Genomic DNA, 14,928 nt, shown 5'->3' with positions numbered 1-14,928 from the left:
TGACTATCTAGCAAGGATATTGGCAACCGTTCCTTCCCTTCATAAATACAGTAAGACTGATTAAAAAGCTGTCACAGCGAAGACAGCTCTTGTTGTAAATCAAAAAAGTGAAAAGGCTGAATTTTAAAGGATCACGACTTTAAAGAGGCTCTAATGTTGGATTCACACCTAGAGTTTGTTCAATACTCCAAGTACCACCAACCTACATCTGAATAAAATCTTTCTATCCCCACTGCTGACTGTTCATGGCTGATTCGTGATAAATAACATGCCACTGCTCAAGTCTCTTCTCCGAAAATCATCCAGGTCAGAAGTCAACTGTCACCTGTAGCTAATGACAGGCTCACTTCAAGACAAAAGTAAAGAGTTTCATTAAGTCAAGGAAAGCTTAAATAACAGGGAAGATCTAGTGTTCCAAATCCTGATCAAACAATCTCTCCTGCCAGATGTCTCTTAAACAAAGATAGAAAAGTGTCAAAGCAGCCAGGCATTACGCTACAGAAACAGAGCATAAGAAATGATGCAGACTTTCATGTATTGGGGGAAGCTGTGGAAGGAAAGATTTTGAAACCCTTTGAACATTTTGATTACAGGATACTGACTGCACTAGTCTCTGCAAGCTGAAAAAATTGGATTGGGACATCTCTGTAAACCATGATACTCTGGTAACGGGGGCGTTTAATTTTAAATAGGTTTGTCCTTTGAAAATGAGAAACAGTCCCTGGAACAACAGTGATCTCTGGATAACCTTCAAAATACATTGATTGGAAACGTTTGCATGGCCTTTTTTTACCATGAAGATTTTCTTTGCATTTGATAACCTCTCATTCTATGCACAGTTGATTACACCTGGTCTCCTATTGCATTGGTTAAGTAACTTTGTGATTTAAGTGCCTACTGATTTGTTGTGACCTTTGTCAATCGAGGCCGTCTTCTTACAAAAAAAGACATTCTTATATCCCCGTCCACGGCTTATGCTGCTCCACTTTAGAAACTTAAATGAATTACTGTAGGACTGCTACTGGAGAGTGCACACACATAGTCTCTATCTTGCAACCATTTGAAATGAGCTTGTGAATATTTGTCAAAGAAATCGATGTCATAGGAAAAAATGCCTGCCAAACTAATATAGGTGCAAAGGCAATTGACTGACACACTGCCGGCGTGTGTTGAGACAGTACTGGATGCTGAAATCAGCTTAACAAAAAGGCTCATCAGCTCCAGAACTTGCAAAGTATAGAGTGCAGCCTATCTGGGGCCCCCAGCTGTTTTCTCCAATGAGCTTTGAAAACCCATAAAAGTACATGGTGCTCTACTAACATGACTCCTACGTCAAACTGGTGCAACACTGTAGGAAGAAATTATGTAAGAATATTTAGGACATAATACACTGCAATAAAATTTTCTCTGTGTCAATATTAGCTACTGGTCATAAATATGTTAACTCTCTAAACACTCTATGACTATACTGAGGAACCAGTGTATCTTTCACTGTACTCCCAAGCTGTCATACCTTTTCGGCACACAGCAGTTTTGAAGTGACATCATCTGTAAATTATCAAGAAATTTCTTAGAAAATGTACTTCCACTGATGTACCAGGTACAAAAAATGAGAATGTTGCCTGGATCCATACAAGAGCCGCTGTCGGGTTACTAATCAACCATGTCGGATACGTAGGTTTACTTGGGACACCATCCACCTCCACTTTCGGACTGTGGCAACTTCAAATAATTCACAGAGTTTACAGGCCCTTCTTCCAATACACAGACGGATTTTTTGTGCTATTTATCCATTGGTGCTTCCGTCTCCTACCCCTTTCACGAGATCCCCAAGATCTTGACGAAGACCCCACAATAAGGCTGGAATCACCTTTATGATTACAGGGGTCGAAACGTCGACATATTGTGTTATGTATCAAACATAGGCGACAGAGATTTTTATATCTGTACCTACAATGTTATGTTTTGTTGTATATGCATTTGCCTAGTATTAGGCGGGACAGGTTCTACAATCTTTGTATGTATGAAAAACACATTACCTTTCCCCTCCTATACACCATCACGCAACCCTCCCTAAACACTCACCCCCTTCTCTTATTCTCTTGAGCACCAAGTTATAGGATTATGACTCATACATTTAATGTATTATCTATTTGATTGACTCATTTGTTTGTGATGAAAATTAAATCACAATTATTCATAATTTCTTGTGGTGATGTTTAAATCGTTTTCAGGCATGTCTGAATTTGTTTCTTTCAAATTGGATCATAATTGAACTCCACTGTGACCATACTTTACATGTACCATTTAATACCTGGGTCCAGTGGTCTCATGGGTTACCCCATTCATATTTAACCTTTTAGCTTGGCTAAGACATGGGCCTCCTCTCGCACTCCCATAGATTACCTATTATTTGTTCCTTCCAGCTCTACAAGGGACTTACCTTATCCAACTGTGATACGACCTCCCAAAGGAGGGAATGCAAAATGGACAGCTCTCGGCCCAGGTCGATGTAACCTTCAAACCCTGGGGTATTTGAGATGGTGTCTGGGTTGGAAATTTCCTGCAGAAATCGCTTCATTCCGCCCCATTCATGCTCCAGGAAGTCATTCATGAAAGCCATGTATTCTTCTTTGTTACCAAATCTGAGAGTGAGTGAAGAGAAGAGATTGGGAAACAGTAAAGTGGAGGGCGGCATGGATTGGAGTTGGGTGGTGTGACAAAACAGGAAAAGGGGAAGAAAAGGATAAAAAAGAGTAAGAGGAGACAGGAAAAGGAAAGAGGAGACAAGGAAAAAAGAAGAGCATATCAGTAAATAGGAGTGAATTAATAGTCAAAGGAGATTGAGAATCATAAGCGTGAGGGATGGAGAGTAATGAGAGAAGTTGGAAATATAAAAATATGGGGGGGCAGTGAATTCAATGAAGGGAAGTGGACAATGGAAACAATGATTAGAGAGAATGAGATGAGTGGAAGAAGGAAGAGGAAAAGCACAGAGAGGCAGGGAGAAGAGAAGGAAACAGGGCAGGATGAGAAATGATACGAGGACAATGGGATTAACGGGTACAAAAGAAGGAGAAAGAGGGAGGACATGGAATAGATGAGGGAGAGAGAAACAAAGCAAAAGGTAATGTACATGTAAGGAGCATTTTTAATCTACAAATGGAACTGTGCCAGTTTTTCAAAACATCAGACTGAACATTTTCCCCAAATATAATCCCAAATCCAGCCTCAAGACACAATTGGGATATGCACTCTTTACTTTTTCAATCCTCCTGCATTGATCAATGCCACTTGATGTTTTGGCATATGAGAATTCAGTAGCAAAAGAAGTTACAAATCTGAAAGGATCCCATGAATATGTCTCTCACAAAATCAGCAGGTAAGAAGGACTAACTGTCAACAACCTAGAAAGTAATAAAGACATTTCCATAATGCCCACAGATAAGGGTGTTGTTACAGCGGTCCAGGACACTACTGGGTACCAAGAAGAATTAACTAGTCAAATGTCGAATCAGAATCATTATTGTAAAACCTGAATAAAAACATTGTAACACCTAAGAAACGAAAACCTAGAAATTATTACATTTGCAAAAGAAAAATATATTCTGAGAAACAATAAATGTCTTTTTCAGCAATAAACACCTTTGTACACCGGTTTAATCCACATTACTCCGTTTAAAGCTCGCAGAGGACAGACTTGTTGCTTCAGCTATGGATCTGTTTTTGAGTGCTTTAGTGAATAAACAGATTACTACTTTTAATGCCCTTGCCTTATTTATGGAAAGCTACATCAGAGGCAGTAATGACTTTATTTCTCAGAACGAATATATTCCTTTCAATGTTCCTGTCAAACATGGTTAATGTGCTTGGACCTCGAATGACTGTACTTGACAGCACAGGATGAGGGCCTCAGTGTTATTACACCGATTTTAGATGAGAACCTGGCACCCATTAATGTGCCTGTGGAATTCCTCATATCCTTGTTTAATATTGCTCTCAACAGAACTATTTCAATGTGATGATGATTTTCATCCTTAATCCAATCGCACTTCAATGAGGCCCACTGTGGCCCAGACTTTGTAATACTTTTTATGTAGATTTCTTTCAACTTAATAATATCTCGACACCAACAATCCATACTATCCTCACATCGGGTGCGGAAAAGAGCTTTTGATTATATTTTCATGATTTAGAGTGGGAACCTTTAATTTCCAATAGATGAGCTAAGCAGATCCAGATCTAAATTACGATGCACTCCTCTGGTGCTGGACTTTTCCCACCTTTAGACTTCAATATAATTTGGTCCCGATCGTTGTCCATACAGGCATCTTGATTTCGAGTCAGCACCTTTTGGATCTACTCCAGCTGACCTGGATTCTTCCAGTGACTACTGCCACCTTTTATGGGAGTTACAGTATAGTTGGGTTTTAGCTTACGTCAACATACTGTGTAGTTTTATTCACCTTTCAGAATTTTTTTTTAGCTTTATCCATATGGAAATCTTACCACAAGTAAGTACCTTTACGTGCTGTGCCCACTGTGTACACCATGTCACCTTCTCCCCTTAGGTGTTTTAATTTTTCCTTCTCTTCAATTTTTCAGGATCTAGCGTGACTGGCTGACACAGTGATTATTGGCTCCTCTTCTACAGAGTAAGTCTGCGTGCCATTGCCCTCCTTTATGTTTAGTGTTTTCCATCACAATTATTTCACTTATTCTCCAATCCCATCTTTTATTTTTTGTAGGCCTTGGTGCTTAATTTACTGTGCTTTAAGACCTGATCATGAGACTAAGCGTACAGTAGATAGGGCTAAAAATCAGCTGATACCTGTGATTCTTAGGAAGATCATTTTGCCAAATAATCTATGTTTGGGCTATCTATACAGTGTTCACTTACTGTTTATATTCATCCTAGAGCTCCTCTTTTGCACAGACACACTTGTATTGCCTTTGTATGTCACTGTACGCCTGTTCACATGAGAACTGGGCACCCAGACAATGTTTATTAAATACATTGCATACATGAAGAATAACATTATTTTTGGATGAAATGCTACTGGGGGATTTCGACGGATTCATTTCAGAAATTACTCAAATAATCTTCTATACAATATTTCACTTTAAATGTGGCAACTGTGAGCCTCTGTTGTTTTACAGACATGTAATCAGGCAGGAAGGTATGCAGTAGTGGGAACCACTGACAAATAGAAAACATGGCACCTATGGCTTTCACTTGACAAGGTTCAACCACTTCAATAGTCCAAAAACAAAAGTGGCTCAAATAAAAAACATCTATTGTGAATATACTAGTAAGATGGGTTTCTTACAATTTGCATTCACCCAACAAACAGGTGTTTGGAGACAGCACTACTGTACACCCTAAGACAGTATCGCTAGGTTGCTTCTGAACTGGTTCCATTGTGAGCAGAGACACAAGTCCAGAGATATGATGTGCTTTCTAATCTGGGGCACAAGAAAAATAAGGGATGACATGAACTTTAGCAAACAAAGGAACACAATAGTATAAAAGGATGCTTATGGGGGAAACTGTCCTCTGCAGAAGATATTTTGTCTTCTTTTTCCTATCTCTGAGTGTATTCCAGCACTGCAAGGATGAGCTGCAGACATGGAAGCTAGACCATAGAAGATGTCTTGAAAAAGAGGGAGAATACATCTTATGAAGTAGCTCATGCTTAATTCTTAATTTGCGCGTGGTCCCCAATCTTTGAGAGACAGACTTGATGAACCAGTTTTCGAATAACAATAAAACAACACTAGTGCAGATGCTGCACAACTCCCAATATCATCTTAGTGAATAAAAGAAAGTGTTGCCCAGAAATATATAACATTATTGAATGATGTGCACCTGCTTCTCAATTACTGGCCACATCCCTGCCCACTTTTAATACAATTCAGGAGGATTGTGGTTGGGTAACTGAGATGAACAACAACAGGAATGGATTGCAATCCTTTATGGGAGCTAACTGTCCTTATTTTATATATTTTAAATGTATTATATTTTGATGACACTTGGGCAACCTTTCGACTTTCTTAGAAGCTTCAAGGTCACATGTGCTTCCCCATTAATAATCGAGGCCAATGACCATTACATACAGCAATGGCACAAAGTGTGGTGAGATGAACTTTAGATTGTTTTAGTTAGTGTGGTATTCCCAACCTCAGAATGTCGATTAAAAAATGGGCGGAACACATTTGAGAGAGAGAAGGGGCTATAAAACTAAGGCTACCTGTAACAATGGAGTGCCAGCTTCTGGATTTTCTGTATAGAGAGGCAACAGACATCCATCCACACATTGATGAATGGTCATGCCTGTTCGACTCGCAATAACGAAAACTAAAATGGCTGTCACACCCCTGGAATCTTCAAAGTCTTCTCGTCAAAATGCTCAAGCTCATCGATCACCAATGGGTGCTGAAATACATGCAGCTAACTCAAATTGGAAAATATTTTAGTCAAGTTAGTCAATTTTATTTTATCTGAAAAATCAGACCACTGATGTCTATATTTTATGAGTTAAGACTCCAAATGGAAGTACTTTCTAATGAATAAACAAAAGCCCTGACAGAGTATATAGTGCTGAAGTATACATGAATAAGCAAGCAAGATACAGAACACAAAACAAATCTCACAGACCTTGTTTCATGGAGCAAGGATTTTGCTTTAGAAGGCAAGAGACCGCTGTATCCTGGAGTCCGCATTGACATTTGCCAGGGACATTTTCATGTTAAGTGTGTACCTTGAAACATAACGAAAATGCTACTTACCAGTATGCATCTGTTCTTGGCATGTAGAGCTGTAGAGTTGTATACTGTAGCATAGATCGCCATCTGGTGTTGGGCTCGGATGTTTGCAGTTTGTTTTTGCCGAAAAAGTCTTTGTTAGTCACGAGATAGGTGACTCCTCCTTATGGTGACAGTACGCATGGGCGTCGACTCCATCCCCAGATTGTTTTTCGCCATGAAGGGTAATGATGGAGTAAGTAGGAAAGTAGAAAAAGATGTCCATGTATAATGTATGTAAGTAAGATAATACTGCAACGGATAAAGGGGAGGGTGGGCGTATACAACTCTACAGCTAATACATGCCAAGAACAGATGCATACTGGTAAGTAGCATTTTCCGTTCGAGGCATATGAGCTGTAGATTGTATACTGTAGCATAGACCATATAGCAGTTTTCCTCCTTAGCGGTGGCAACCTGTATCCATTGCAGTGGTCAGAAAAAGTGTTCGTAATACAGCCTGGCCCACACTAGCTCGTTGTTTTGCTTGAACATCTACACAATAGTGTTTAGTGAAAGTGTGTGGTGTAGACCAAGTTGCTGCTTTGCAGATGTCATCTAGGGGAATGTTCCTTAAGAATGCCATAGAAGTCCCTAGTTTGCGTGTGGAATGAGCTCTCGGGGGAATGGTTAGTGTGAGTTTAGCTTTGAGATAGCATATTTGGATGCACTTGACAATCGATCCATGCTTTGCATGGAAGCATCTAGTGGGTTGATTTTGTTATTTGTACAATAAACAACAAATCGCTTCCGCTTTTCTGCATAGCATGCTTTTGTGGTAGGACGTCTAGCCTCTTTGATGACGTTCATACAATCTGGTGGGAGATTGAGGTAGCCAAAATCTAGGACCTCAGGAGCCAGATCGCAAATTGAGTTGATTGGGATCTGGATGTCTTATCTCTCCATGGTTCTGTGTAAGAACTTTGGGTGAGAGGTGTAGCTTTTGATGTAGAACTACTGATAGTTCCAAGAGGGTTGTGAACCATGGTTGTCGGGCCCATGCTGGAGCAACTCTCACTGCGAGGGAGTGCTGTTTGAGTTTCTGAACCACTAACGGAAAGAGCGGGAGAGGCACAAAAGCGTAAGCAAATTTGTTTGACCAGTTCATCCATAACGCATTGCCTTTGGACAATGGGTGTGGATACCTGGAGGCGAAGTTTGGGCATTTTGCGTTGTGATGTGTGGCGAACAGATCTATGTCTGGGTGTCCCCACATTTGAAAGAATGGAAGAAGAACTTGAGGATGAAGTTCTCATTCATGAATTTGTTGTGTTTGACGACTGAGCAGATTCGCAATTTGATTGTGTACTCATGGGAGATGTTCCGCGAGGAGGTATATCTTTTGAGGAATAGGCCATCTCCATATAGTTTGCGCTCGGCATGAAAGTTGGAGAGAGTGCCACCCCCTTGCTTTTGAATGTAATACATTGCTGTCATGTTGTCTGTACGTATTTGGACAGCTTTGCCTAGTAGCAACAGTTGGAAAGACTTTAGTGCTAAAAAGATTGCTAGTGATGGAGCAGGTAAAACAAAATTTTGTATACCTCCTCTAATTTGCATGTAATTAATTACTTAATCATTCTAAAATTAATTTAATTAACATGCTTGCAGTGAAATTTATTAATCAACTTTTGCATCTTGATAAACACGAGATACACGCGGGACTAAATTGCCAATTGCATGGCAGAATAATCGACTAATTAACTATGGTACGCACACTAATCTTAGATTGTGGTGAAATAGTAGAATTGCATGGTTTATGTTGCTTTGCGATTGTATGTGCTTTAAATACATTAAATGATCAGTATTATTGCTTTAAATGTTGCCACAGCTAGGGAAATACTAAAATATATTGGTATTAGTGTGGATTTAAACATTAGCATCTTCATTTCCATATTCTAATTACTGTTATGTCTATTTTTGCATAAGTTGGCATTCGGGTCTACTTGGCCACAGTACCCAAGATGGCGTCCTCATCAGCAAATGCCACCATGTGAGAGCAATGATTTATGCGCATGCTTAAACGGCTCTGGAGATCACCAAGTAACTTAAACTTTGACACCGCGTTCCCTACCAAGGACAGTAATCGGAATGGACTGCCAGCCAAATACATGACACAGTGGGAACAGCGGAAAGGACAATACAGAACCTGTGAAACGATGACATCTTTTCTTGAAGTGCTACATTCATGGCTCTCGCCTGGGAGCTACAATAAAACTTGACCAGTTACGCTTTCTCATGCCAAGTCATCATGAAGAACCGGTTTTGCGCAAAGAAACTTTCAATAACCTACAGATAACCCCGAACTGTTGAATCAGAACATTTTCTCTGCCCTAAATGTTGCCGAGTTAGAATGAAGTAAGAGGGGAAAAGAGTATGTATAAGAAGCCATCAATTCACCATTGGGGTGGTCTATTTGGGTTGGTCATTTGTGGCGTTGGGTTGCATTGAGCTGATATTGATCCATTGCCTTGGGTTTATTTGGCGTTTGAGAGAAGAGTTTGCTGTGCATCCTATATTTCTGCCTGACAGTTTGATCCTTCGCTGTGGGTCAGACACCCTGTCCGGGGAGTTTTTCCTGAGAATGCGGGGAGCTCTCTATTTGATCTGAGACCATCATCGCTTGCTAATTGGTAACTGATTAATTGCATTTTTCCTAATTAATGATTATTTTCTAAATGATTGATTTTTCTTCAATAAAACTAAAAATTTATATTATGAGCTGTAGTTAATAAACGCAAACGTAAGGAGTTTTATTGATTAGATAAACAACAATTGCAATAATAAGAAATTAGTATGTGGTTCTTTAATTAATTACAGAAAATATCAAATGTTTTCTAGGCTTTAATTGTGATTTAGCAGGTTCTAATTCACTATCAACCAGTCCAACTAATTGGTCCATCGACCAAGTGGTGGAGTACCTTGATGTTAAAGTCAGGATTCTGGTGATTTATATATAGAAGGTGTATATAATGTAAATACAATTTAATCCTGATAGGTAATAAGGTACCCACATGTCCAGCGCCTTATTCTCCTGAGTACAGATTTGAGTGAGTTTGGTTGACTGATGAGTGTGTTGGTGTCATGGGCCCCATCAATGAATGAGCTGTTGTGAATAAGAATCTGTAATATAAGGAGAATTTGCAAATCTTGTCCTCCACGCTGCATCACTAGTAACTCCAGTGATTTATGTGGAGTTGTTTCTGTCGATGGGTCCATAAGCCCTGAACAGTTTGACTTTGTATATGAGCTCCCCAGCCGGTAAGCGACGTGTCTGTTAGTACCATCTGTGGAACCGGGTCGAGGAACGGCCGCCCTCTGGAAAGGTTTTGAACATTCCACCACTGCAGAGAGCGATGTGTGCGGCTAACCACCAACACCCGATCTGTTAGCTGACCTTGAGCCTGGTTCCACTGATGTGCTAAGCATTCCTGCAAGGGACGCATCTGGAGTCTTGCATAAGGGACGAGGAGGATGCAAGAAGCCATCATCCCGATTAACTGCATAAACACTCGAGCTGGCAACGAGTGTTGAGGTCGAAATTGTAATATTAGAGCCTGCATGGAGTGAATCCTGCCTGGATTGGGGTATGCTAGAGCTCTTGAGGTGTCCAGAGTAGCCCCTAAATACTGTTGTATGTTGGATGGTTTAAGGGGAGACTTGTCGAGGTTTAATGTGAAACCTAAGTCGTGAAGTAGCAGGATAGTTGTGTGTGTGTACTGCACACAATTGTTGTCGGATTTGGCCTTTATGAGCCAGTCGTCCAGATAAGGGAAAACATGAATGTGTTATGTTATGTTATAAAGAACTTATAAAGCGCACGTACACCAAAAGGTTTCATGGCGCTAAACTTGAGTGCTGTTGGCAGCGGGAGGACCTATGCATAAGCTTGAGTGAATAACCAGGTCTTAAGAGCTTTCCTAAAGCCTAGCAGGTTATCACAGCTCCTGATTGCTAGGGGTATGGAGTTCCAGAATTTGGGGGCAAGGTAGGAGAACATACAGCCCCCTTGACGTTTAAGCTTGAAGAGGGGGGAACGTCAAAAGATGGAGATGGGCAGAACGCAGGTTACGCCGGGGGATATGTTTAGAGATCATGCAGCTAATAAATTTGGGACTTCTGCAATATAATGCTTTGAATATCAGACAACCAGTCTTGAATGCTATACGTTGGGCCATAGGGAGCCAGTGAAGTTTAAATAGCCAGGGACTGGCAGAATGCCAGTTAGGTTGTTTAAAGATTAGCCTTGCAGCCTGGTTCTGCACCAATTGGAGACGGTTGAGTAGGAACAGGGGCAGGCCAAGGTAGATGGAATTGGAAAAGTCAAGACGTGAAAAGACCAAGGCGATGACAACTTGAATAAGTGCGGAGTGAGATCGCAAATGGGTGATCTTGCGAATTTTACGCAAGTGAAAGAAACAAGAGGAGACCACCGTACTGACCTGTCCTTTAAGAGACATGTCCGCATCAATGGTAACCCCTAAGCTCTTCACGGTAGATGAGGGGTTGGGGTGGGGGGGGGGTCCTAGATAGGTAGGCCAGTAGTGGTGGCCCCATCGATGCTCACTCTTCCCAGGCAGAACCAATTCAGTCTTGCCTGGCTTAAGTTTAAGGTGGTTGAGGTCCATCCACCGTTGAATATGAAGCATGGTGGCTTGAAATTCAGCAACTGAGTCGGCAGAGTCCAAAGTGAACACTAGCTGAAGATCATCAGCATAGTTGAAAGTAGTAACCTTTCTATTTTTTAGTGAGTGAATCAATGGTTTGAGATATAAATTGAACAGAAGTGGAGACAGGGACGAGCCCTGTGGTACCCCGCAGGAGTTGGCTAACTTAGGGGCCGTAAAAGGACCGAGGCGAACCGCCTGAGTCCTGTTTTCCAGGAAGGGCTTTATCCAGTTGAATGCGAGGCCCTGTATGCCTGCTAGCGTGACACAGTCCAACAGGATTTTATGGTCGACCGTGTCAAACGCGGCCGACAGATCTAAAAGCACCAGGGCCTGAGGAATGTTCTTATCGGAGTTGGCTCTGAGTGTATCGAGTGCTGCGAGGATCACTGATTCCGTAGAATGAGCAGGTCGGAAACCAGCTTGGCGGGGCTCTAGGTATTCTGTTTGTTCAATAAAACAAGAGAGGCTGCCTGCGACATGAGTCGCCAATATTTTAGCCAAGAAAGGGAGGAGAGAAATAGGACGATAATTAGATAGCTGTGAAGGGTCAGCCCCTGGCTTTTTCTGCAGAGGCACCACTATAGCGTTCTTAAAGGCAGTAGGGACCGAGCCTTGCGCTAGAGATTGATTAAGGAAAGGCAGCACATGTTGGGAGAAGTTAGAGAAAGCAAGCCTCATAACTTGGGGGGGACAGCAGTCGTTAGGAGACCCAGAATTAACACGGGTTATTAAGTCCTCGAGTAACCGAGGGCAGATGACCAGAAAATGAGATCAGGTTGCAGAGTTAGCAGAACCGCTGGATACGGGTTCTATAAAGAGACTAGTAGAGATGCTGGCTTTGATGATGGAGATTTTGTCCTGGAAATAAATGTTCAGGGAATTACATAACTCTTGAGTCGGAGACTGACTGGGGAGTATTCTCTCAGAGTTACATAAGTCATTTACAATCGTGAAGATTTCTTTTGATTCATTCTGTGCGTTGAGGATTCTAGCTGAGAAGTAAGCTGCCTTTGTCTCTAGTATTGCTATTTTATACTCTTTGCGAGCCTGTATAAACAGTAATTTGTCTGCTGTGGAGTATCTGGACCTCCATTTTCTCTCTTTTTGGCGGAGCATAAGTTTTAGTTTGTTTAATTCCGCTGAAATCCATTTGTGAGCGTCCGAATGACGGGCGCAAGAGAATTTGGTGAGGGGAGCATGAGTATTGGAAGCCAGCAATAACCAGTTAGAGATGTTTTTTCCCATAATGTTGACATCGGGGTTGAAAGCGGGGGCAGAGTTGGCTAACGTGTTAACGAAATCTAATTCGTTGAGTGTCCTCCATTTTCTAGTCACTCCTCCTATGACAGGGGAGGTTTTGGGCCTGATGTTTATGGAAGCCGTGAATTTGAGTAGGTGGTGGTCGGACCAGATGCATGGTAAAATTGAAGGCACTGATAAGATGACATTAGACGACCAGATTTGGTCCAGGATGTGTCCCTTTTCATGGGTGGGAGCTAGTACATGTTGATTCATGTTTAAATTTGAGAGCAGCTCTGAGAGTTCTTTGGCATGAGGACCGCCCGGGCATCCTGAAACCAGTAATTCAGATCTCCTATGAGTAGAACGTTAGGGTAGTTGATAACGAGGTTAGCCATTTGTTCGCTAAGTGATGCGGGAAAAGTAGGCATAGCCTGGGGAGGGCGATATATCAGCACAAAAACAAAAGAACCATCATTGGTATCGAGTTTGAGAACAAGGTTCTCAACATCCTGGAGAACAAGGGGGGTAAGGGTAATAAACTTGAGGTTTTTATTAATGATGGCAGCTACCCCACCACCGCTCTTTCCTGAGGACCGATTGGCGTGCAAGATGTAATAATCCGAGGGAAGAGCTGCCAAGATGTCGGGGGCAGAGTCCTCGGTAAGCCAGGTTTCGGTGACCAGAAGAATATCTGGCTTTTCAGATGACAGAAGCAGGAAGATGTCGAGCTGGTGCTTAACCAGAGAGCGGGTGTTGAGGTAGGAGATGTGCCAAGCTGGAGGTGTAGCTGCAAAGGATCTGGGGGTGGGAGAGATGGGGGGGGGGGTAGGGAGGTCGAGTCGCTAGGTATTTTAGAGATGTTATTTTCCATTATCTTATTGTGAGCAATAGGGTTAAGGGGGACGAGGGTGTCAGCTAGTGATCTGAGTTCTATGGATGAGTATTTAATGATAATGGTATTGGTTATGGCCCCTGGGCCCGTCTGGGCGCGGACGGGCGCAGACGGGCTTGCCTTTGGCGCGCCGCCGGCGCGTCCGCTGCGCTCCCGTGCTGCAGTGTTCATTTAAAGGCTAAGCCCCGCCTCAGCTCCTCCTCCTGCTGGCCGATTGGATGAGGGCGCGGAGTGGAGAGGTGCAGAGGAAGCGAGCAACGGTCAAAGTAAGTTTCTAGTGTAATTACAGTTGTAGATAGCGCAATATTTAAGCAATTTCAGTTTTTAAAAAGCAGTACCCAGTTAAAAAGTTAACAAGACGCTGACAGCAGGGGTCTGCGCGGCAGCAAAAGCAAGTCTGCCCGCTCCCGCGCTACAGTGTTCTTTAAAGGCTAAGCCCCGCCTCAGCTCCTCCTCCTGCCGGCCGATTGGATGAGGCCGCGGGGTGGAGAGGTGCAGGGGAAACGAGCAACCGTCAAAGTAAGTTTCTGGTGTAATTACAATTGTAGATAGCGCAATATTTAAGCAATTTCAGTTTTTAAAAAGCAGTGTTGCCTTCTTAAATGAGCCGCTACCACTGCGAGGCATTTAGTGAAGACTCTGGGTGCCGTGGTTACTCTGAACGGAAGGACTTTGAACTGATAATGTTGTCCGTCCACCATGAACCTGAGATACTTTCTGTGAGAGGGTCGATTAGGAATATGAAAGTAGGCATCCTTTAGATCTAGAGTGGAGATGAAGTCGCCTTGTTGAAGTAGTGGTAGCACCTGTTGGAGAGTGACCATGTGAAAGTGGTCTGATTGGATGTAGAGGTTTAGGGGTCTGAGGTCTAATACTGACCTGAGAGAGCCATACTTTTTGGGAATTAGAAAGTAGAGTGAATAAACCCATATGCCCTGTTGGGGTACGAGGACTGGTTCTATTGCATTTTTTTGTAGTAGAGAGAGAATTTCCTGTTTGTGGAGAGTCAAATGTTCTGTGGACATTGGACGGTGTTTGGGAGGAATGTGTGGGGGAGTGGACGTGAGTTCCAGGCAGTAAACATACTGGATAATTTGTCTCACCCACCTGTCTGTGGTTATGGAATTCCAGACAGGTAGGAACTGTGAAAGGCGACCCCGACAGGTGTGGAATGGTCGGGGGAAGCGCAGGGAAGTCGCTGTTTGGTGGTAGGGGAGCTGCGGGTGTTATTACCCCGGCCTCTGCCCTTGTTGTTGTTACCCCTGTAACCTCCCCTAAAGTATCCTTTGGAAAAGGAGCTCTGATTGGGGCTTTTGTAAG

The 14,928-nt window shown here is 42.4% G+C and overlaps 1 protein-coding gene across 8 annotated transcripts in view; it reads right to left on the bottom strand.

Moving 5' to 3' along the window:
• Positions 1-14,928, bottom strand: part of RASAL2 (RAS protein activator like 2) — an 891,981-nt gene that overhangs the window by 83,621 nt on the left and 793,432 nt on the right. For all 8 annotated transcript variants that reach the window (XM_085601613.1, XM_085601610.1, XM_085601612.1 and 5 more), the window contains one exon: positions 2,444-2,645. In XM_085601613.1, the coding sequence (XP_085457739.1) occupies positions 2,444-2,645 (202 nt within the window). The remainder of the gene's footprint in view (positions 1-2,443; positions 2,646-14,928) is intronic.

This window comes from Triturus cristatus, chromosome 4_2 (genome assembly GCF_964204655.1).
Source record: "Triturus cristatus chromosome 4_2, aTriCri1.1, whole genome shotgun sequence".
In the NCBI taxonomy this organism is placed as follows: Eukaryota; Metazoa; Chordata; class Amphibia; order Caudata; family Salamandridae; genus Triturus; species Triturus cristatus.
This window is presented reverse-complemented; position numbering and strand designations above follow the sequence as displayed.